Here is a 25,173-nt window from a genome sequence, read left to right as displayed (position 1 = left end):
GTCCATCCAGTGTCCAAAAGTGTGTGCAGAGATTCAAAATCTCCCTTATCCTCTAGTCACTTTGGTCACAGCTGTGCCATCGAGCCTGTCACATAGCGCTCAGATATCAGTGGGCCTCACACAATCCAAAAGTGTCCATCCAGTGTCCAAAAGTGTGTGCAGAGATTCAAAATCTCCCTTATCCTCTAGTCACTTTTGTCACAGCTGTGCCATCGAGCCTGTCACACAGCGCTCAGATATCAGTGGGCCTCACACAATCCAAAAGTGTCCAGTGTCCAAAAGTGTGTGCAGAGATTCAAAATCTCCCTTATCCTCTAGTCACTTTGGTCACAGCTGTGCCATCGAGCCTGTCACATAGCGCTCAGATATCAGTGGGCCTCACACAATCCAAAAGTGTCCATCCAGTGTCCAAAAGTGTGTGCAGAGATTCAAAATCTCCCTTATCCTCTAGTCACTTTTGTCACAGCTGTGCCATCGAGCCTGTCACACAGCGCTCAGATATCAGTGGGCCTCACACAATCCAAAAGTGTCCAGTGTCCAAAAGTGTGTGCAGAGATTCAAAATCTCCCTTATCCTCTAGTCACTTTGGTCACAGCTGTGCCATCGAGCCTGTCACATAGCGCTCAGATATCAGTGGGCCTCACACAATCCAAAAGTGTCCATCCAGTGTCCAAAAGTGTGTGCAGAGATTCAAAATCTCCCTTATCCTCTAGTCACTTTGGTCACAGCTGTGCCATCGAGCCTGTCACATAGCGCTCAGATATCAGTGGGCCTCACACAATCCAAAAGTGTCCATCCAGTGTCCAAAAGTGTGTGCAGAGATTCAAAATCTCCCTTATCCTCTAGTCACTTTTGTCACAGCTGTGCCATCGAGCCTGTCACATAGCGCTCAGATATTCATTGGGCCTCACACAATCCAAAAGTGTCCAGTGTCCAAAAGTGTGTGCAGAGATTCAAAATCTCTCTTATCCTCTAGTCACTTTGGTCACAGCTGTGCCATCGAGCCTGTCACATAGCACTCAGATATCAGTGGGCCTCACACAATCCAAAAGTGTCCATCCAGTGTCCAAAAGTGTGTGCAGAGATTCAAACTCTCCCTTATCCTCTAGTCACTTTGGTCACAGCTGTGCCATCGAGCCTGTCACATAGCGCTCAGATATCAGTGGGCCTCACACAATCCAAAAGTGTCCAGTGTCCAAAAGTGTGTGCAGAGATTCAAAATCTCCCTTATCCTCTAGTCACTTTGGTCACAGCTGTGCCATCGAGCCTGTCACATAGCGCTCAGATATCAGTGGGCCTCACACAATCCAAAAGTGTCCATCCAGTGTCCAAAAGTGTGTGCAGAGATTCAAAATCTCCCTTATCCTCTAGTCACTTTTGTCACAGCTGTGCCATCGAGCCTGTCACATAGCGCTCAGATATTCATTGGGCCTCACACAATCCAAAAGTGTCCAGTGTCCAAAAGTGTGTGCAGAGATTCAAAATCTCCCTTATCCTCTAGTCACTTTGGTCACAGCTGTGCCATCGAGCCTGTCACATAGCACTCAGTTATCAGTGGGCCTCACACAATCCAAAAGTGTCCATCCAGTGTCCAAAAGTGTGTGCAGAGATTCAAAATCTCCCTTATCCTCTAGTCACTTTGGTCACAGCTGTGCCATCGAGCCTGTCACATAGCGCTCAGATATCAGTGGGCCTCACACAATCCAAAAGTGTCCAGTGTCCAAAAGTGTGTGCAGAGATTCAAAATCTCCCTTATCCTCTAGTCACTTTGGTCACAGCTGTGCCATCGAGCCTGTCACATAGCGCTCAGATATCAGTGGGCCTCACACAATCCAAAAGTGTCCATCCAGTGTCCAAAAGTGTGTGCAGAGATTCAAAATCTCCCTTATCCTCTAGTCATTTTGGTCACAGCTGTGCCATCGAGCCTGTCACATAGCGCTCAGATATCAGTGGGCCTCACACAATCCAAAAGTGTCCATCCAGTGTCCAAAAGTGTGTGCAGAGATTCAAAATCTCCCTTATCCTCTAGTCACTTTGGTCACAGCTGTGCCATCGAGCCTGTCACATAGCGCTCAGATATCAGTGGGCCTCACACAATCCAAAAGTGTCCATCCAGTGTCAAAAAGTGTGTGCAGAGATTCAAAATCTCCCTTATCCTCTAGTCACTTTTGTCACAGCTGTGCCATCGAGCCTGTCACATAACGCTCAGATATTCATTGGGCCTCACACAATCCAAAAGTGTCCAGTGTCCAAAAGTGTGTGCAGAGATTCAAAATCTCCCTTATCCTCTAGTCACTTTGGTCACAGCTGTGCCATCGAGCCTGTCACATAGCGCTCAGATATCAGTGGGCCTCACACAATCCAAAAGTGTCCATCCAGTGTCCAAAAGTGTGTGCAGAGATTCAAAATCTCCCTTATCCTCTAGTCACTTTGGTCACAGCTGTGCCATCGAGCCTGTCACATAGCGCTCAGATATCAGTGGGCCTCACACAATCCAAAAGTATCCATCCAGTGTCCAAAAGTGTGTGCAGAGATTCAAAATCTCCCTTATCCTCTAGTCACTTTTGTCACAGCTGTGCCATCGAGCCTGTCACATAGCGCTCAGATATTCATTGGGCCTCACACAATCCAAAAGTGTCCAGTGTCCAAAAGTGTGTGCAGAGATTCAAAATCTCCCTTATCCTCTAGTCACTTTGGTCACAGCTGTGCCATCGAGCCTGTCACATAGCGCTCAGATATCAGTGGGCCTCACACAATCCAAAAGTGTCCATCCAGTGTCCAAAAGTGTGTGCAGAGATTCAAAATCTCCCATATCCTCTAGTCACTTTGGTCACAGCTGTGCCATCGAGCCTGTCACATAGCGCTCAGATATCAGTGGGCCTCACACAATACAAAAGTGTCCATCCAGTGTCCAAAAGTGTGTGCAGAGATTCAAAATCTCCCTTATCCTCTAGTCACTTTGGTCACAGCTGTGCCATCGAGCCTGTCACATAGCGCTCAGATATTCATTGGGCCTCACACAATCCAAAAGTGTCCAGTGTCCAAAAGTGTGTGCAGAGATTCAAAATCTCCCTTATCCTCTAGTCACTTTGGTCACAGCTGTGCCATCGAGCCTGTCACATAGCGCTCAGATATCAGTGGGCCTCACACAATCCAAAAGTGTCCAGTGTCCACAAGTGTCTGCAGAAATTCAAAATCTCCCCTGTCCTATAGACACCTTGTACCTTGTTTTACATTACTATATAGTTTGTTGGATTTTGTCTACATTTCTACCAAAAATGAGGAAGGCTGGTGGAAGAGGCCGTGGAATTGGGCGGGGGTTGGCAGCTGGTAATGATGGTGTTGGTGGTGGATCTGATGGTAGTGGCAAGAGCAAAATAGGACCGAATGCAGGAGGTGCTGACCCTGCGTCATCGTCTGGCTACATAAGGCCTCGAACGCTTAGTTTTCTAGGAGTTGGCAAACCGCTTTTAAAGCCAGAGCATCAGGAAAAAGTTTTGTCTTACATTGCTGACTCAGCCTCCAGCTCTATCGCCTCCTCTTCTTCAGTTGTAAAAAGTAAAAGCACTGAGTCGTCATTGGAGGCTCATGTTCATGAACCACACCTTTCCTTGTGTCCTTCACCCCAACCAAGATTGAAGGATGACGCAGGCCATACTACTGATTACTCCATGGAGCTGTTTTCACATACCATGCCTGGATTATCAAGTGAAATGGTGAATTACCCAGGCCAAGATGAATCTGACATGGAGTACACTGATGCACAGCCGCTGATGGATGATTCTGCTGGTACATTCACTCAGAGCACTACATTGTCCTCGTAGTGTACAGAGCCAGATTCTGACCCTGATGAGACTCAGGTGCCCCTTCCCGCACACTATACCACCATACACGGTGACACAGAGGAAGGTGCACATGACATAGAAGAGGAGGTGATGGATGACCCAGTTGTTGACCCAGATTGGCATCCATTGGGGGAAGAGGGTGCTGCTTCCAATAGCTCAGATGAGGAGCATCCACAGCAGACATCGACATCGCAACAGCTGTTATCTGGCAGGCCCGGAGCACTCCAAAGACAGGTTCCAAACATCAAAAGAGTTGCTGGACAGCTTGTCCAGAGGGTCAAAAGATCACAGCGTGCTAGGCCGCAAAATGTCTGCCAAAGTAGGAAGAGTGCAGTGTGGCACTTTTTTGACCAAAATCCTCATGATCAGGCCAAGGTTATCTGTAAGAAGTGCGCAAAGACCTTTAGCCGAGGGAAAAATCTGAAAAATTTGAATACCAGTTGCATGCTTAGACATTTAACCAGCATGCACTTGCAAGCGTGGACACAACACCAAACCTCAAGTGCCACATGTGCAACTGATCACAACGAAGGTAGTCAGCAACGCTACATTGTTTTCCCCACTGTAAGCCCACCGGTTAGCACAGCAGCAAATGTTGAGGTGTCGTTGCAAGACCACAGCAGTCAGGGAATCCCACTGTTATATCAACGAAAGACTGATTCTAGGCCATCAGAAAGAACACGAACTCCATCACCATCATCAACCCTCTCTCAGTCCGCCCTGTCCACCGCTACTTCCACCATATGCAGCTCTCAAGTCCAGCTCACCCTCCCAGACACTATGAGTAGGTCAAGAAAGTACTCAGTCTCTCATCCGCGTACACTGGGTTTGAACGCCCACATTGCCAAACTAATCTCGTTTGAGATGATGCCCTTTCGGTTGGTGGAAAGCACAGCTTTCCGCGAACTCATGGCCTATGCAGTACCACGCTATGACCTACCCAGTCGCCACTTCTTCTCTCGCAAAGCCATCCCAGCCCTCCACCATCATGTGAAAGACCGCATTGTCCATGCACTCAAGCAGTCAGTGAGCAGAAAGGTGCACCTCACAACTGATGCATGGTCCAGTCGGCATGGCCAGGGCCGTTACGTGTCCATCACTGCGCACTGGGTTAATGTGGTGGATGCAGGGTCCACAGGGGACAGCGGTGGTGGGACAGTGCTGCCTAGCCCAAGGTATAGGAAACAGTTGGCTGTAGGCGTTCGACCCTCGTCCTCCTCCTCCAGAAGCGAAAGCTCGTCCACAGAGCGCAGTCGTACGAGCACTCCATCTGCAGCTGCCACTGTTGCACACGATGTGTCCCCCTATCGAGCAGCTAGTGGAAAGCGTCAGCAGGCTGTGTTGAAGATGATGTGTTTGGGCGACAGACACACCGCCGAGGTGCTGGCCGAGTACTTGAAGCGACAAACTGAGTCATGGCTGGGCAGTGTACATCTTGAGGCAGGCAAGGTAGTTAGTGATAACGGCCGTAATTTTGTGGCAGCCATAGCCCTTTCAAAACTCAGCCACATACCTTGCTTGGCTCACACCTTGAACCTGGTGGTGCAGTGCTTCCTCAAAAATTATCCGGAGTTAACAGCCCTGCTCCAGAAGGTGCGAAGACTGTGCGCGCACATCCGCCGGTCGCCTGTACACTCCGTTCGTATGCAGAAGCTGCAGAGATTGCTCCACCTTCCCAACCACCGCCTCATTATCGACATTGCAACAAGGTGGAACTCCACCCTGCACATGGTGGAGCGGCTGTGCGAGCAGAGGCAGGCCATAATGCATTTGTGGGAGGATACACGGCCAGGCACTTTGAGAGCAGACATGGAGTTGACAGGTGTGCAGTGGTCGAAGCTGAAAGACCTTTGTAAAGTCCTTCAGTGTTTTGAGGAATGCACATGGCTGGTAAGCGCAGATGACGCCATCCTAAGCATGAGCATCCCACTTATGCGTCTGCTCATGCAAACTTTGACGCACCTTAAGGAGCAGGCGTCTGCAGCCAATGTTGATGAGGAGGAAGAGGAGGAGGGAATCCTTGATGACATTCAGCCATTGTCTGCTCAGGGACCTCTCCTGGACGAGGTGGAGGAAGAAGAGGAGGAGGAGGATGATGATGGGGATGATTACTTAGGGGAGGAGGATGCATCTCGTGGGGCAAGTGAAAATGTTGGCGTGGCAAGGTCTGGTACAGGGTTTGTGCGTGACTGGAGGGATGTGGATTTTCCAGAAAGTGCTCCTCTACCCAGCACTCACAGTGCATCATTGACACCGGGAACATTGGCCCACATGTCAGATTATGCCTTGCGGATCCTAAAAAGGGACCCCCGCATTGCCAAAATGATGAACGATGACGACTACTGGTTGGCCAGCATCCTGGATCCATGCTATAAAGGCAAATTACAAAACATCATGCCACAGGAGAACCATGACCTAATATTGGCTAATAATCAAGCAACTCTGGTAAATCAGTTGCTTGAGGCATTCCCAGCACACAGCAGCGGTGATGGTTCTCACACGAGCCGTACGGGCCGGGGGCAGCTTGGCAGAGGTGTTCGTGGTGCACACAGCAGAAGTGGCGTTGGAGACAGGGGTTTCATGACAATGTTGTGGACTGATTTTTCAAATACCGCTCACACAACTGGTAATACTGCATCGATGGAAAGTGACAGGAGACAGCAGTTGTCAACTATGGTTACAAACTACTTTTCCTCCCATATCGATGTTCTCCCACACAGGTCATTCCCCTTTGACTATTGGGCCGCTAAACTGGACACCTGGCCTGAATTGGCCCAATATGCCTTACAGGAGCTTGCTTGCCCAGCTGCAAGTGTGCTATCGGAAAGAGTCTTCAGTGCAGCTGGATCAATCCTGACAGAAAAAAAAGACCCGTCTGTCAACCCAAAATGTGGATGATCTAACCTTCATTAAAATGAACCACGCATGGGTTTCCAAGGATTTTGTCCCACCTTCCCCTGATGACACATAGGGTGACAGAAAAATGGCTTGCTTTGGTCCACCTCTTCCTGGTACTTCACCTATTTCGCCTTTTGCATCAGCTGAATGTCCAACATCAACATATGCCACTTTCTAAAACTCCCTAACTGTGCTGCCTCCCCCCCCATGGCCGGGGTCACCACCTAGCGCATGACACCGTGCGAGTGCCGTTGCCCTGGACAGGTGGGTAGGCCGACTCTTGGGCGCGGGCACTGGCACAGGGTCCCTCATAGTGCAATCAAGTGTCTCTGACGGTGGTGGTGCACACCCGCCGTCAGACACACCGCTGTACTATGAGGGGCCCAGTGCCAGTACCGATGCCCACGAGTGGGCCCCCCTTGCTTGGGCAGGGCCCCAGCATTTGCAATCTTTACCTCTCCCTGCTCCTCCGCTGTGTAATCTGGGCCGTCAAATCCATACTGTGCCTGACACCGTCTGAGCCTGCCTCCTGATGTATAGACATATATTTTGAATGTGTACGCTATCTATACATGTTATCTGGGGATACGGTACCCTTTCTAACCTTTGTGCAATCACGTGCAATCCATACTGGGCCTAACACCGTCTGAGCCTGCCTCCTGAGACATATATTTTGAATGTGTACGCTATCCATACATGTTATCCGGGGATACGGTACCCTTTCTAACCTTTGTGCAATCACGTGCAATCCATACTGGGCCTAACACCATCTGAGCCTGCCTCCTGATGTATAGACATATATTTTGAATGTGTACGCTATCCATACATGTTATCTGGGGATACGGTACCCTTTCTAACCTTTGTGCAATCACGTGCAATCCATACTGGGCCTAACACCGTCTGAGCCTGCCTCCTGAGACATATATTTTGAATGTGTACGCTATCCATACATGTTATCTGGGGATACGGTACCCTTTCTAACCTTTGTGCAATCACGTGCAATCCATACTGGGCCTAACACCGTCTGAGCCTGCCTCCTGAGACATATATTTTGAATGTGTACGCTATCCATACATGTTATCTGGGGATACGGTACCCTTTCTAACCTTTGTGCAATCACGTGCAATCCATACTGGGCCTAACACCGTCTGAGCCTGCCTCCTGAGACATATATTTTGAATGTGTACGCTATCCATACATGTTATCCGGGGAAACGGTACCCTTTCTAACCTTTGTGCAATCACGTGCAATCCATACTGGGCCTAACACCGTCTGAGAATGATAGATGGGGCCCACCATACACTGGAACATTCCAAAGGTGGACATCAGACACTGGAGCAGCATTTACAGGGCCCATTATACACTAGAGCATTAGAAATGGGGCCCATTATGTTTGGAGCATTATTTGGGCCCATAAGACAGTAGAGCTTCATCCATGGGGACCAACATATACTGTAGCATTATGTGGAGCTCATCATATACTGTTTCAAACATTATATGGGACCAATGATTCTGTATGGAGAAATAGATGGGCCTCGTCATGAGATGTAAAAAGTGAGGTATTTTTCATTGTACTATACCACTATTTCTCTGCCGTATCGGAGCATGATGAGTTGTGGTATGTGTTAAAGGGGCGCTCTTTCGCCCAGGGCACATGAAAACCTGGAGCCAGCCCTCCCCCCCACAGTCTGTAGCCAAATAACCCCCATTTTTCAGTGCGTAACTTGTATTATGAAGTTAATTAAGGTTGACAAGCTTAAGTAAGAAGAATTGATGCTTTTGGCATTCAAATGGGCACTGTTGGTGTGTTTCCTGTCCTCCTCTCACTGCCGACTTTTATTCCCCATTGACTTACATTGGGTTTCGTGCTTCGGGACGACCCCGACTTTTCCCTATAATCGGACGATCTTGCTCGACCCGACTTTTGGAAAAGTCGGGTTTCACGAAACGAAACGCGACCCTAAAAAACCAAAAGTCGCTCAACTCTATTGATGACATATCGCATGATCCAAGCTGATCAGTGGATGTAATGGATGTATTTCCCCCACTGATCAAATACAGATAATCTATTTGTCAGTATTAGATCATTGGGGGTCCCACATCCAGTTAGCCGATAATCATCTGTTGTTTGGTCCAGTGGTAGCTGGATGTAGACATTCAATAGTGCTAAGTAGCACTAATGTGTAGTGGCCTCTGCTGGGTAATGCAGGATATGTCATTATATTTTATTCTTGGACAACCCTTTTAAAACTTTGAAACATTAATGGTGTTATCCGAGCTTTTGCCTACTTTTTGCTGTGGGGCTAAGAACATACAGATAGGTAGTTGCTCTGTCAGCTCAAAGTGGTAGCGAACCACTTCTACTGGTCAATGTGGGGCTTCTGGTGACATCAAATCGACAGAGCAACTTCTTTTTCTACTCTGCTCTGGTAAATGTGTATCTCTGGCAATGTCATACTGATTAACAGCCAGCTGCCTGATTTCTGGTAACTGGCTGTTAATCAGTATGATATCAGCAGTGACACCCTGTCGACTGGAAGAAGAAGAGCTGCTCTGTTGATGTGAGGTTAAATGAAGCAGCAGAATCACCAAAAGTAGTGGTCCTTGACCTATCTGAGCTGACAGAGGTCAGCACCAGGCAGAGAGTTAGCAGCTACCTGCCTGTATATTCTTAGACCCATAACAAAATATAAACAAAATCCAAGATGACCCCTTTAAAACATAAAAATATTTCTGCCACCCATAATTTCTACACTTTAGCATGAAACTGTTGAATAAAAAAGTTCAATAATTTTACATATATAATGCGATTTTTTACATGATAAAAATATTGTAGATCCTGTGTATCTTTTGAGTGAAAGAAAACTATTCAGAACCAGATAGTCAGAAACACAGCAACGTTTTCCATTATACTAGGATATGTCACTAACACTTGGCATCTGGGTAATAATTATGAAACCTAGGGCAATAGTGGTATCACTTCCCAGTGCTTTTAACCTTTTCCCAGTGAAGTTCATTTTTGTGCTTTTTTTCTCAACTTTTTTTATTTTTTCATCGACATAATCAAATGAGGGCTTGTTTTTTACCAGGACAAGTTGTAGTTTTGATAAACCTGAAAAATATTTCACGTGTGCTAAAATTGTGAAAAAAAAAATTGCAATTGCCTAGTTTTTGGGTTTTGCTTTTGCAATGTTTATTGTGCCATAAAGGTGATTTTTTAGATCAGTATGATTATGGAGAAAACAAACTTGGATTATTTAAATTTATTTTCATTTAAATGGTGAAAAGAAAAATGGCAGCAATGAGCAGGCCCTCAGCTGCCATGACAAATCATCAACACTCTGCGATCGCTTTGTGAAAGGATGTAGGGGTGTGATGACCGTCCTTTTACATGCTGGTGTCAGAGATTGACAGTAACTTTTAAAAAATGTAAACATTGTGATCTGATCACTGCTATAAGGCCGGGATCACACATGTAAGAAACTCGACGAGTCTCACATCTTAAAACCCGGCACTGTAGCCAGCACTCAGGATTGGAGTGTGCTGGTGCATGTATTTCTATGCAGCTGAACGCTCCGATCCGAGTGCTGGCTACAGTGCGGGGTATTAAGATGCTTCTTGCATGTGTGATCCCAACCTTACAAGCAGACTACAGCACTGATTTTGCTATTACCAAAAAGTAGTGGTACCAGTAGCCGAGACACACCTGTAGAATAGAAACAATTAACAACAAGAAGAGGTGCAAAATGTCTCACATAAAGTAAATACTTTATTAATATAAAAACATATATAATGACATAGTTTAAACGTAAAAGCAGAGTGACTCAAAAGAGGGCTACAACCACATGCCTAGATTACCTAGTGCCTAAAATTTAAATCATAGTGGAAGTATGATGCCAGGCAAAAGTTATAAAGAAAACTTACATTGTGTAACTGATGTAAAACCTAGTGGTGGTGAAGCCCTGGTGCCTCAATGCGCATTTCACACAGGATCATCACAAGGAGCTGTCATATTTGAAAGTGGCTCACAGCCTAGAAATGTTCCGAAATTTCATTTGAGGAAATAATTGAGGATTTTGGTTAGGCTAGGGAATACGGAGATAAAAACAATAAATGTTATATTTGGGACTTTATTATGATAAGATTTTCCAAAATTTCAATCAACTATTTTTTGTTTATGCATATTTGTGTTTTTATTCTTAGGGCACGCCTGGAATTCCTGGGATATCTGGCATCACAGGTCCCCCTGGACCACCTGTAAGATTTATACCTATACCTCATAAAAACTAAATGTATAGTGCAAAAGAAAATGAACTACATAGATTGTATTGACATGACTAAAGCCCTTGGATGTTTTCTGATGTGTTCAGATTGAATACTAATCAGGGAATGAGTTCTTGTGCTATAAAAACATGTGCATGAAAATGTGTCACTGGATACATACAATGCAAAGACTCATTCAAATATATATTTGTGTTCTTTCCACATTTTTCACTGAACTGATACACATGGAATTCTTTGTGCCTTTTCATATACATGTGATTTGTGAATGAATCTTATGATCTGTTTTGTGGGTTATTGTGTCAGTTAAATGAACGGCACGCCGATGCTATCTATGTTGCATCCTAGAATGGTCTTTTTTTCACTGTCTTTTGCTTAGAAGCTTGAAACCTTCAGTTTTCATTTTTTTTAATATGAGAAAAATGGAAGCCACAATGAAGGTAAAAACAGACTGACAGAGAAAGTAAATGAATTCAGCATAATAATGGAAAAACAGTCCTTTTTTTCTTGTGTTCAAAGAAAAAAAGGCAGACTTCTGAATAATAATTAAAAGAAGCTCATTACACTTCAATAATCAATTATATTGTGCTTTCATTTTCAAAGTTGGTAAAACAAGAGCTGATTGATTGGCATGGACAACCTTAGATACCCCCTCAATCCCTTCTGTGTTCTCATTTGGACAACAACCAATCAGAACTCAGTTTTGATTTCTTATAATTGATCTATAAAATGAAATCTCCTATGTAATTGGCTTCTATTGGCAAAGTGACCAATGTTAGATTTCAGGACCAGTCCATTTTCCCCGTTCCTTACCAGGCACATATTGGAAGTTTAATATTTGTGTGCTTTTAAATCATCTATAGTTATTTAAAAAGTTTTTGCCTCTTTGTTTTTATGATATAGGGGGCATAATTTTTTTGTAATTTTTTTTATATTTTTTTTTTTTGCTGAAGTTGAGGAAAATTGTAAAGAAGAATAGAAATTGTGTCTATTTTTATTTATTTTTTTTTTTACCACAATAGACAGCTAATAAAAATTATAAATTGTGTTTCCTTTTATGTTGAAATGATTTTTATATATTGGACATATTTTTCGCTAACCCCTTAATGGACGTTAATATGCATTAAAATGGCGGCAGTCAAGTGGCCTTATTCCCTCATTACTGTTTTAAAAAGGCAATCAGGAATAAGGGTATAGTTCCACCCAGCGTTGGAAATTCTCCAGGGTTTTAGCTACTGGGGGTAGCTGAAACTCTAGATAGCATGATCAGGGCCGGTATTTCCAGTCCCCGTTGGCGGAAAAAAAAATTGTGCCCGCTATTAAAAACACTTCTCTTTCATCTGACATGATATACATGTCAAAGGACAGAGAAATTAGGTCCCCAAGCCCCACCCTAGTACCTCTGCCATCCTTCAATCCCTCAGCTTTGTCCCCAGGCCTCTACCAACTTCCTGGAAAAAAAATGGCGGGTGCATGCACAGTACGCCCGCTGGGATCTTCCAGCCAGCAACTTGCAACAGCAGGGATTTTTCTTATTGTTTTGATCACTGTTAAAGACCCTATCACAGTGATGAAAAGGCAATAATTAGTATGTCATCACCCCTGTGTCAGCCCCTATTTTTTTTATATAATTATTTCTTTCAATGTTTTACATTAGGGTTAGGGTTGGGGTTAGAGTTGGGCTGCAGTTAGGGTTGGGTTAGGGCTATAGTTAGCATTGGGGTTAGGATTTTTTCAAAAGTTAACAAAAAAATGATGATATAATGACTAGTGTTGAGCACAAGTGCTCACTACTCGAATTTGCATACTCAAGTACCCCAATGCAAACTCGAATAGCGAGCTCTTGTGGTCAGCACTAATGATGACATATTCAATATGACGACCTAATGTTATCAAATTCTGTGTAGTATCTTTGGGTTAAAATTCTCACTATACCCCCTGGATAAAATCGTTAAGGGATGTAGTTTCCAAAATTGTGTCACTTCTGGGGGTTTCCACTGTTTAGGCACATCATGGGCTCTCCAAACGCAACAAGGTGTCCGCTATTGATTCCAGCCATTTTTACATTCAAAAAGCCAAACAGGAGAAATTGCACAACAAATTGTAATGTTTATTTTCTTCTATTACCCTTGTAAAAGTAAAAAATTTGGGGCTAAAGCTTAATTTTTGCAAAAAATATTCTTTTTTTTTCTTCCACAGTCAATTCCTGTGAAGAGCATGAAGGATTAATATACTTCTTTAATGTGGTTTTGAGGACTTTGAGGAGTGCAATTTTTAGAATGATGTAACTTTTGGGTATTTTCTTTATAGATCCCTCAAAGTCACTTCAAATATGGTTCTGTAAATTTTGCTGGAATATTGAGAAATTGGTGGTCAACTTTTAATACTTCTAACTTTCTAATAAAAAAAATAAGTTTCAAAAATTGTGCTGATGTAAAGTAGACATGTGGGAAATGTTATTTATTAATTATTTGATATTAATTATTTAACTATCTGATTTAAAGGCATTCAAATTTAAAGTTTGGAAATTGTGACATTTTTAATTCTTTTGTAAAATTTTATATTTTTATAAATAAACGCAAATCACATTGACCGAAATGTACCACGAACATGAAATACAATATGTAGCTAAAAAGCTTTCTCAGAATTAGTGGGATCCATTGAAGCGTTCCAGAGTTACTACCACATAAAGTGACACTGGTCAGATTTAAAAAATTTGGCCTGTTCAATAACCCCTTTGACATAGCTTTTTTGAAGCCTAGCGTCTTCAGGGCCTTTTTTACTGTCAGTTTGTTGGCTCTTATTTTCATAGGGTTTTTCACGGATTGCAGACAGCAACCTTCCTGTCCTTTCCTATCTAAGCTAGCGTGGGCCCCATCTTTGCTCAGTCTATCTTTCTGTCTGTGTTTTGTTCTTTCTTCTTGCTTCACCGTCATTATATGTGGGGGGCTGCCTTTTGCTTTGGGGTCTGCTCTGGGGCAGTTTAGATTTCCCTTTCTGTCTTTAGGCTATGTAGTCCTCCGGCTGTGATCGAGGGGCCTAGGGCATCGTAGGAGCCCCCCACGGCTACTGCTAGTTGTGTTGATAGGTTCAGGGGTCTGCAATCCGATAGCTGCCAACTTTTCTGGTTTTCTGGACTTAGCTAGCATTTCTATTTTTGCCTCCTACGGTGACTCAATCATAACAGAATCGCCCGCCATACCGCAAATTCTAGGGTACTCAATAGCAGGAAAGAATTGTATAAAAAAAAAAAAGTGTGTATATTTTTTCCTCTATATCTCTGAGGCCGTAGGGGGAATTTTTTTTTCTCTCAATGGAGATAAAGCAATTGTCTGATCGTGTGGAGCAGCTCGCTGCGGAAGTGCGGGGAATTTCCACCTACCTTGCTCATTCACATGCTGCTGAACCAAAGATTCCTACACCTGATGTATTTTTTGGGGATCGGTCTAAATTTTTGAATTTCAAAAATAATTGTAAATTATTTTTTGCCTTGAAGCCTAACTCGTCAGGGAGCTCGGCGCAGCAGGTTAAAATTGTCATCTCTTTGCTGCGTGGCGATCCCCAGGATTGGGCGTTTTCTTTGAAACCAGATGATCCTATTCTGACTAATGTGAACGCATTTTTTCAGGCTTTGGGGTTGTTGTATGACGAACGTAATGCCATTGATCATGCTGAAAAGACCCTGCTGGCATTGAACCAGAGTCGTGATTCTGCAGAATTGTACTGTCAAAAATTCCGAAAGTGGGCAGTACTTACTACCTGGAATGATAATGCCTTGGCTGCTCTCTTTCGGAAGGGGTTGTCAGAAGCCATAAAAGATACTATGGTGGGATTTCCTGTTCCCTCTGGTCTTGATGATTCTATGTCTTTAGCCATTCAGGTTGATCGGCGTTTACGCGAACGCAGAGCTGCACGAGAGGTGTTGCCACCTGTTGAACAGATGTCTGAACCTATGCAATGTGATAGAGTTTTTTCCAGAGAGCAGCGTCAGGAGTTCAGAAGGCGTAATAAGTTGTGTTTTTTCTGTGGAGATGCCTCGCATATTATTTCTCTCTGTCCTAAACGCGAGAAACGCTTTGCACACACGTTTTCTGTTGGTGGTGTTCAACCTAAGTTTCTTCTGGCTATTACTCTGATCTGCTCCCTGTCCACATTTTCCGCCAAGGCTCTTGTGGATTCGGGAGCAGCTCTAAACCTAATGGACTTGGATTTTGCTAAACGTTGTGGATTTCCGATGACACCTCTGCAGACGCCTATCCCTTTGAGGGGGATTGATGCTACTCCTTTGGCTAAAAATAAACCTCAGTTTTGGACCCAGGTGGTAATGCGGGTCACCCAGACCATCAAGAAAATTGCAGGTTTTTGGTGTTACATAATCTGCATGACACTATTGTTCTGGGGTTTCCCTGGTTACAAATTCATAATCCAGTTTTGGATTGGAAATCTGTGTCTGTGGTGAGTTGGGGTTGTCGGTGTGCCCTTAGTGAGGCTCCGGTGTTTTCCACCTCTCCTCAGTCGCATGATGTTCCTGATTATTTGGCGGACTTTTATGATGTATTTAGTGAGAATGAGTCTGCGTCTCTGCCTCCTCATAGGAGTTATGACTGTGCTATTGAACTGAGCCCGGGGTGTAAATTTCCCAAGGGTCGGCTCTTCAATTTATCTGTACCCGAGCACGAGGCTATGCGATCCTATATTAAGGAGGCATTGGAGAAGGGTCATATTAGACCATCCTCGTCACCCTTAGGTGCTGGTTTGTTTTTTTGTAGCCAAAAAGGATGGATCATTAAGACCTTGTATTGATTATCGTGCTCTCAACAAAATTACTGTTAAATATCAGTATCCGTTACCCCTGATTTCTGATCTATTCTCCAGAGTTAAAGGTGCTTGCTGGTTTACAAAGCTTGACCTCAGGGGGGCATATAATCTTATTCGCATTAAGCATGGGGATGAATGGAAGACGGCGTTTAATACTCCAGAGGGACATTTTGAGTACCTGGTGATGCCTTTTGGGCTCACTAATGCCCCTTCTGTCTTCCAGTGCTTCATGAACGATATTTTCCGAGATTTTGTTGATAAATTTTTGATTATCTATCTGGATGATATTTTGATCTTCTCCAAGGATTGGGATTCTCATGTGGAACATATTCTGACTGTGTTCCGGATCTTGAGGGAGAATTCCCTGTATGTCAAAGGATCTAAATGCCTTTTTGGAGTACAGAGGATTTCTTTTTTGGGATTTATTTTGTCCCCATCAACTATTGAAATGGACCCGGCCAAGGTACAGGCCATTTACGATTGGGTTCAGCCCACTTCTTTGAAGGCCCTCCAGAAGTTTTTGGGTTTTGCTAATTTTTAACGGAAATTTATAGCAAAATTTTCTAGTATTGCCAAGCCATTGACTGATTTGACTAAGAAGGGTGCTGATGTGTTAAATTGGTCTCCGGAGGCTGTTTCTTCCTTTCAGGAGCTGAAGCGAAGATTCACCTCCGCCCCGGTTTTGCGGCAACCTGATGTCTCACTTCCGTTCCAGGTAGAGGTGGATGCTTCTGAGATTGGTGCAGGAGCTGTTTTGTCCCAAAAGGATCCTGTAACATCTAAAATGAATCCCTGTGCATTCTTTTCCCGAAAGTTCTCTCCATCTGAACGTAACTATGATGTGGGGAATCGGGAACTGTTAGCCATGAAATGGGCATTTGAGGAGTGGAGACATTGGTTGGAGGGAGCTAAGCATCAAGTCGTGGTCCTCACTGACCACAAGAATTTGATTTACCTAGAGTCGGATAAGCGCTTGAACCCTAGACAGGCTAGGTGAGCCTTGTTTTTTACACGTTTTGATTTTGTGGTTTCTTTTCTTCCTGGAACTAAGAATGTCAAGGCTGACGCCCTCTCTAGAAGCTTCTTTGCTGATTCTCCTGTGGTGACCAAGCCTGCTACCATCTTAGGCGAAGGGGTAGTTCTTTCTGCCATCTCGCCCGATTTGAGACGTGCTCTGGAAGAGTTCCAGGAGGACAAACCTGAGCATTGTCCCAGTGGAAAGTTGTATGTTCCTGACCAGTGGAGGAAGAGAGTGATGTCTGAAGTTCATTGCTCTGCTTTGGCTGGTCATCCAGGTATTTTTGGTACTAGAGATCTGGTGAGTCGGTCTTTTTGGTGGCCCTCCTTGTCTCGTGATGTCAAGAATTTTGTGCAGTCCTGTGGGACGTGATCCCGGTCTAAATCGTGTTCTCGCTCTAGTGGGTTGTTGATGCCTTTGCCTGTCCCCAAGAGGCCATGGACCCATATTTCAATGGATTTCATCTCTGATATGCCTGTCTCTCAAAGGATGACTGTTATTTGGGTGATTTGTGATAGGTTCTCTAAGATGGTTCATCTTGTACCACTCCCTAAGTTGCCGTCTTCCTCTGAATTGGTGCCCCTGTTTTTACAACAGGTGGTTCGCTTGCACGGGATTCCTGAGAACATTGTATCTGACAGAGGAGTCCAGTTTGTGTCTATATTTTGGAGAACTTTCTGTTCCAAGCTGGGAATTCAGTTGTCCTTCTCCTCTGCTTTTCACTCTCAGACCAATGGGCAGACAGAGAGAACAAACCAGACCTTGGAGTCATATTTGAGATGTTTTATTTCTGCTGATCAGGATGATTGGGTTTCATTTTTGCCCTTGGCCGAATTTGCTTTAAATAATAGAGCTAGTTCTGCCACTTTGATGTCTCCTTTTTTTTGTAACTTTGGGTTTCATCCTCGATTTTCTTCAGGGCAGGTGGAGCCCTCTGCCTGCCCAGGGGTTGACACTGTGGTGGAGAGAATGCACCAGATCTGGGACCAAGTGGTGGATAAGTTATCTCTCTCCCAGGAAAAGGCCCAGCGGTTTTCCAACCGACATAGGACCATTGGTCCCCAATTTAAGGTTGGTGATATGGTGTGGTTATCATCAAAAAATATTGCTATGAAGGTGGCTTCTCCTAAGTTTAAGCCTAGATTTATTGGACCTTACAAGATTTTGGAGATTATTAATCCGGTCTCTTTTCGTTTGGCTCTTCCTGTCACATTTAAAATCCACAATGTGTTCCATAAATCTTTGTTGAAGAGGTTTGTTGAACCTGTTGTTCCGGGGGTGGCACCTCCAGACCCTGTATTGGTTGAAGGTAACATGGAATATGAGGTAGAGAAAGTACTGGATTCCCGTCTGGCTAGACGGAGACTCCAGTATTTGGTTACGTGGAAGGGTTATGGTCAGGAGGATAATTCCTGGGTCTCTGCCTCTGATATTCATGCCAAAAGATTGGTGCGTGCCTTTCATCGGGCTCACCCTGATCTCCCTGGTGGCGTGGTTGAGGGTTCGGTGACCCCTCCTCAAGGGGGAGGTACTGTTGTGAGTTCATTTTCCCCTTCACTACTGAGGCCCGAGGAACTCCCTCTTCTGGTGAAGAAAGGTAGTGAGCCTGATTGTCAAACACCTGGGGCTGATGATGATGACTGGCTGAGTGGAGTTAATGACTGGATATAAGGCTGCCGACGCCCTTCTGGCCTGCGGGTGATTTCTCTGTGGACTTCTAGGAAACCAGTCTGATTCCTGCTCATCTAAAGCTAAGATTTCTGCTTTGCCTTTTTGCATTAGTGTTTTGTTTTCCTTGCTTTTCTGGATTCTGCCATTCCCTGCTGGGGTGAGCTGAATCTCCTTTTGCCTGTTGCTCTGTCTTCAGAATATTCCTGAGTACTGACATAGCTTTTTTGAAGCCTAGCGTCTTCAGGGCCTTTTTTACTGTCAGTTTGTTGGCTCTTATTTTCATAGGGTTTTTCATGGATTGCAGACAGCAGCCTTCCTGTCCTTTCCTATCTAAGCTAGCGTGGGCCCCATCTTTGCTCAGTCTATCTTTCTGTCTGTGTTTTGTTCTTTCTTCTTGCTTCACCATCATTATATGTGGGGGGCTGCCTTTTGCTTTGGGGTCTGCTCTGGGGCAGTTTAGATTTCCCTTTCTGTCTTTAGGCTATGTAGTCCTCCGGCTGTGATCGAGGGGCCTAGGGCATCGTAGGAGCCCCCCACGGCTACTGCTAGTTGTGTTGATAGGTTCAGGGGTCTGCAATCCGATAGCTGCCAACTTCTCTGGTTTTCTGGACTTAGCTAGCATTTCTATTTTTGCCTCCTATGGTGACTCAATCATAACAGGGTCCCTATCATTGCCATAGTGACCCAATGTCGTCATGAAAACATCTGTCACAAGAGCTAGTAAAGTTGCTAGATCATGCACACTGCATGATCAGCAACTTTATTTGTCAGTGCAGAGCAGACAGTTTGCATAGCATAAGGATGCTTTTGAATCCCTGTGCTCTACAAGCGATCAGCCTGTAATTTTTTAATTTTAACTTTTTTCATCATTCAAAAAATTCCTGTGATGCACCTGAAGGGTTAATAAACTTCTTGAATGTGGTTTTGAGCACCTTGAGGGGTGCAGTTTTTAGAATGGTTTCACTTTTGGGTATTTTCTAAAGTATTGTATAGACCCCTCAAAGTGACTTCAAATGGGAGGTGGTCCCTAAAAAAATGGTTTTGTAATTTTTATTGTAAAAATGAAAAATCGCTGGTCAACTTTTAACCCTTATAACCTCCTAAAAAATGATAGTTGGGACCAGAAGAGGAAGCCTAATACACACAAGCCTTTCTGTTCACAATGATCAGGATGCTTATTAACCACGTTTATCTTCTCTGTGGGGAGTCTGGCTGTTTCTGATAACTGGATTCTCACCCCTATAGCTGCACAATCTCCTGCAAGCTGTTTAATATGCAAAGATATTTCAGAATATTATCCACAAAGTAAAAGTGTGAACTGGCTGGACTTTTATAGTCTATTGGCAGTCCAGAAGTAGTTAATAAATGAGGCATATTTGCAAAAAAACACTGAAATAATCAATTCTGTTAATAATAATAGTAATAATTATAGTAGTAATGTCATTATTTTTCTAAAATTAGTTCACTTGTTCTTGTACTAGCCAATAACGTGTAGATTTTTTTCTTTTTACTTGCTACCTGACATCCTGGTGCTGTCATCATGTGTCTTTAGTGGTTGTGAAATGTCAGTTTAGTCTTGTTCTATATCTATTTTCCTAACTGTGATTGATGTACTATCTTTATGTCATTCTTTCACTGTTGTGTTATATCACTTGTTAATAACTTAGATGCTAGAATTTAGCAGCAAGTTCAACATTTTCCACTTAGAATGAATCCTCTTATGAGCTTTGTGACTATTCCAACAAACATGTCTCACATGGCTTAGTTATAGTCCAGAATGGTAAAGTGGCTGGATATGAAATTTAAAATAACATGGGCATTATACTTTATGCTTGTTGCTGCTTAGCTCTGCAGCATTTAATGCATAGATATCTGACACGAAAGGATTTCTATCTGTAAAGAATTTAATCCTCTATTGGGACTGAGATTTCATTTAAAAGGCCTTTATAACTAGCCAAGATACATGGGTGATTTCTTGGGCTTATAGCTGTCAAGGTTAGTCAACGGAACGTCATCAAGTGAAACTGACCATGCGGTGGCTAGATGTCAGGCATCCATCTATGCCTCTGGATTAGTCAGTACACTGGACTTGTCAGGCTTCTAAAAATAGACAAATTAGAAAAATGCATCTTCTATTACTGTATTCAGGCACTCAAAAGATCTTTTATAGCCCCATGAGTAAATATAATAAAAAATTCAGATTTTTGACAATTAAAGACTCATATTAGGAACAATACTTTATAATAATTTGTACTTATCTATCTTTATATAAATTGTATGAGCAAAAAAATAAGATGCAAACATTTAGATATAAAAATCATAACTGTATGTAAAAAGAAGTCCTATCTATACTGTTAGGAAATAACTTGGTTACTGCGAAAAGCTAAAGAAATGAACTATGAGAAGTGGAAGTACTGTATAAAATGCAGTGAGTGACATATATGTACTCTAGTGAGGGTGAGAGAATAACTGGAGGCAAGGTGACATTTAGGAGTGTAGACAGCAGTGAAATATCCGATTCACATTCACTCACAAGTCGCTCCCCTTGGAATGTCCATAAGCTATAAATCTTCATACACACCTATGAACGCTTCCTAGTCTAGGCTATGATCCAAATTTGTACTGCAGAATGGTTGATAGATAAAGGGTATCATTTATATAGAATACTTTGGCCAGACATTTCCCCAGGAACAACTACTGCAGTAGAAATACAGTATAGCAATACATGTAAGCCATTCAAATAAATTGCAGATCATGTAATGCATGACCAACCAAGTCAATCTGAGCAAGAGATTCCCTTAGGGGCAACTCTTCATTCTGGATTACAGAATTTTAGGCTGGTTTCACATTAGCGCTTTTTAAGCGCACGCACGGCCGGGGGTAGCTCCGCCCCCGAGCCGGCTCTCTGCCCGGCGTGCCCGCCCCTTGCTTGTAGCGCCGCCTCCTAGCGGACAGCGGCGCCTGCGATCGGCGCACCCTATCTTTAGCATAGGGTGCGCAGATCGTGCGCAGGCCGTGCGCTAGTTGCGCTTTGACCTGCGCTGCGCACTTTTGACGGTGCGCCGTGCGCGCCAAAATCCGAAAAGTTCGATTTTGGCGCGCACGGCGCACCGTCAAAAGTGCGCAGCGCAGGTCAAAGCGCAACTAGCGCACGGCCTTCGCACGATCTGCGCACCCTATGCTAAAGATAGGGTGCGCCGATCGCAGGCGCCGCTGTCCGCTAGGAGGCGGCGCTACAAGCAAGGGGCGGGCACGCCGGGCAGAGAGCCGGCTCGGGGGCGGAGCTACCCCCAGCCGTGCGTGCGCTTAAAAAGCGCTAATGTGAAACCAGCCTTAGTCATGAAAACTGCAGCATAGATATTTTTACTTTGATATCTGGCTATGGGATGGATAGTAGTGCCATATTTTAGCGAAGTCACATAGATTCATTGGAAGTTTAATTGAAGACACCATTAACAGTTAATATCTTCTTGCAATTGTATGGGCCCCATCATCCTTTAGCCCTGGGGATACTTAAGTTAGTATGGTGGCTCAATAGTTAGAACTGTTACTTTGCAGCTCCCAGGGTTCAATTCCCACCAAGGACAACATCTGCAAAGAGTTTCTATGTTCTCCCTGTGTCTCTGTGGGTTTTTCCCCACATTACAAAGACATACTGATAGGAAATTTAGATTGTGAGCACCAATTGGGACAGTGCCAATAATGTCTGTAAAGTGCTGTGGAAATAATGGTTCTATGTAAGCAAAGAATAATAAATTATAAATAAATACAGCTATGATAGTATGTGCACCCCAGAGAACTGCCACATATGTAGACAGTTATTTTTTCACCACTTGATGTCATCGATGTACTGTACTTCTGTCTTATTATGGTAACCGTAATATTTCTGATTTAGAAGGAAGCTATGTTGGTTATTGGTTTGTGAATTTTATGGCTAGAAAACAAAAAAGTCTGCTAGGACTGTTTATTCCAATAAAGTAGTGCTGTTTCTTGAGAAAAAAAGCATATGCTTGTCTCTAATCTTTCATGCAAGGCTATTTTACCTGATTGACACAGTTTTGTCTTTTATCATAGCCATTTTTGTAATTTGTCATTATTTCATTCAGTTTATGTATAAAACTGGAAATATATCATGATATAGTCTATGGCCCTGGAATTTCCATATGAAAAAAACAGTTTAGCAGCACATGAAGGTCCTGTAGTTCCCAGTAGATAGTACAAGGGCTGGTGTTTCTGTAAGCCATTGTTGTCAATCCAACTTCTATTTCTCAAAGCCTGACATGAAATTAGTGAGCACAAACCTTTGTGGGCCCCTGTATAAGACCAGAAGCACACACAGATACAGTGCCATGCCTTAGTGGGCTCTGAATGTAGAGTATGGGTGTGTGCATGACTGCTTAAGGCAGTGTTTCTCAACTCCAGTCCTCAAAAGCCAGCCAACAGATCATGTTTTCATGATTCCTTAGTATTGCACAGGTGATGGAATTAATGCTCGAGCAGGTGATGAAATTATCACCTGTGCTATACTAAGGATATCCTGAAAACTTGACCTGTTGGTGGGTCTTGAGGACTGGAGTTGAGAAACAATGGCTTAAGGTATGCTCCATAATCCAAATCAAAACACCCTTAAATATACTTGAAATATTCTTCTCATTCAGATTAATGGAAAATCCACTGTAGTGTACATAAGATTTGTTTTTTAGAGTTTTTTTCTGACAAAGTTTTTGAAAACCTTGCCACTATAAACTTAAAGTGACATGTCCCTCCTTCGAGGTAGATTTCTTGCGAAATCTGCTTCATATTTGACAATAACGTCAAAATCCTGGAATTCTGAGTGTGGAAAAAGTGCTTCAAAAACCTTTTCAAAACCGCTTCAAAAAATGTTTCAGGGAAAAAAAATGAAGCGTATTCTTCTTGAAAAAGTGATCTGATTTTTCCACCTCCAATAAACTGTGTGAACATACCATTAGATTGGACAGCTGTAGATTCTTTACTGAATTGCAATGTGACAGTGACCAAAGGCTGACAGACTAAATAAAATCAGCATTATCAATGTCTTATTGGCTGCTCACTTTGCTTACATGATTATGAGATGTGAACTCAATATTATCATATATTTAATCTGGAATTACATTAGTGAATTGTTCTTTAATTCTTTCTTGAATCTAATTGAGTTCAATAAGACCGACGTGCACATTTGGATTCCATAACATTAGTGTCTTGAGTGGGTACGCGACAAAAATATAATTTGATTGCCACAAGTAATTCCCTCTGTTATTCTACATCTTCTTGGTTGGAAAAGTCGAAGCTCGTTTAGTCACAAGAGATACTTAACACTTGCTGCCATTAGTCATCCAAACCATGCTCGTTCTTCACCGAGGGGGAATTGATGTAGTTAATGAAGATTTTTAATACACCTTCAATTCATCCAAAATCTGATTTTCAGGCAAGTCCATATTTTAAATTGTCATTCTCTGTTGTAACCATGATATGTTGTTGGGAATGTAAGCGTTTCAGGGTTCTTTATTATCGTCTTTGCTCAGTTCCCAACTGTCCGTCTTTTCAGCTAAAGACAATTGACCACTTGTCAGCCAGCGCTCATCATTATGCAGCCTTCATTGATAAAAACACAAAGGACGATAGACTGAGTTTGAAATGAATCCTTTGATAATTCTAGGCCATACTCTATGATGCGTCTGAACAGCTCAGCTTGAAACTCTTGCATTACTATTTATTTCAAGGGTGGATGAAAATCAAATGCAAACCAAAAATGATCAATGGGTTCTGATAATTAACTTGGCACTTTTCTGAACAATGTTCACGTTATGTTATTAAAGCAAATACTAATTAATTTCGTCTTTAATGTGTTTAATTCAAATGATAAGACGCCAGAGATAAATCAGCTCTTTAATGCTATGTTGCTGGCTGTGCCTTGATGTGTGTTTTACTCAGGACCTCAATTTAAAAAGATGCCAATAGGAAGGTTACATTTATTCTAAGAACCACTGAAATTGCTAAATGCCTGCTAGAATTAAGGATGCGTGGGTAATTTATTTTACTGGCAAATGGAATTTTACGTAACAGTTGCTTGGTGTAGTTACTCATTTTTGGCACAACAGTCATTTTCTTTTTGAAAACTCGTAGAAGGACTGCACTTTTAGTTGTCAGATTTAATTTTGTATTTTACTATCAAAAAGCAGCAAATATTTACTGCATTAGTTCATTCACTTGCATTTAAACTTGTATTGCTTGGCCAAAAAAGTCTTTATTTGTTAGAAGGGAAAATTTAGTAAATGACACAATGTTGTGCAAAACTGAGAAGTATGCTTAACACAAGGATATGTGTTAGTATTTAAGGGGTTGTCCAGCCTTTGGGCACAAGTCTGCAGTCACTCTATGTGACTGCAGACTTGTGAATCCTCACAGCGCATGCACTGCATTGTGTCAGGACTCTCCGATAGTGGTGTTGGGAGCTCCCACCCATATGATCACAATTATGTGATTTGCATATTTCCGGCCACATTCCAACTAGACTCCTCAAGCCTCGCTCACTGATAGAGGCCGATTAAATCTAGTAACCACATATATGTAAATCATGTACCCACCCCTCCAGGTGCTGGCACCAGAGAATCCTCTTTGCAT

At 43.2% G+C, this 25,173-nt stretch overlaps 1 protein-coding gene across 1 annotated transcript in view; it reads left to right on the top strand.

The window, feature by feature from the left end:
* Positions 1–25,173, top strand: part of COL19A1 (collagen type XIX alpha 1 chain) — a 1,445,738-nt gene that overhangs the window by 1,165,620 nt on the left and 254,945 nt on the right. The window contains exon 36 of the mRNA XM_073569423.1: positions 10,947–11,000. Coding sequence (XP_073425524.1) covers positions 10,947–11,000 — 54 coding nt within the window. The remainder of the gene's footprint in view (positions 1–10,946; positions 11,001–25,173) is intronic.

Source organism: Dendrobates tinctorius, unplaced genomic scaffold (assembly GCF_039654945.1).
Source record: "Dendrobates tinctorius isolate UK_male_01 unplaced genomic scaffold, ASM3965494v1 ptg000024l, whole genome shotgun sequence".
NCBI classification, from domain to species: Eukaryota; Metazoa; Chordata; class Amphibia; order Anura; family Dendrobatidae; genus Dendrobates; species Dendrobates tinctorius.
This window is presented reverse-complemented; position numbering and strand designations above follow the sequence as displayed.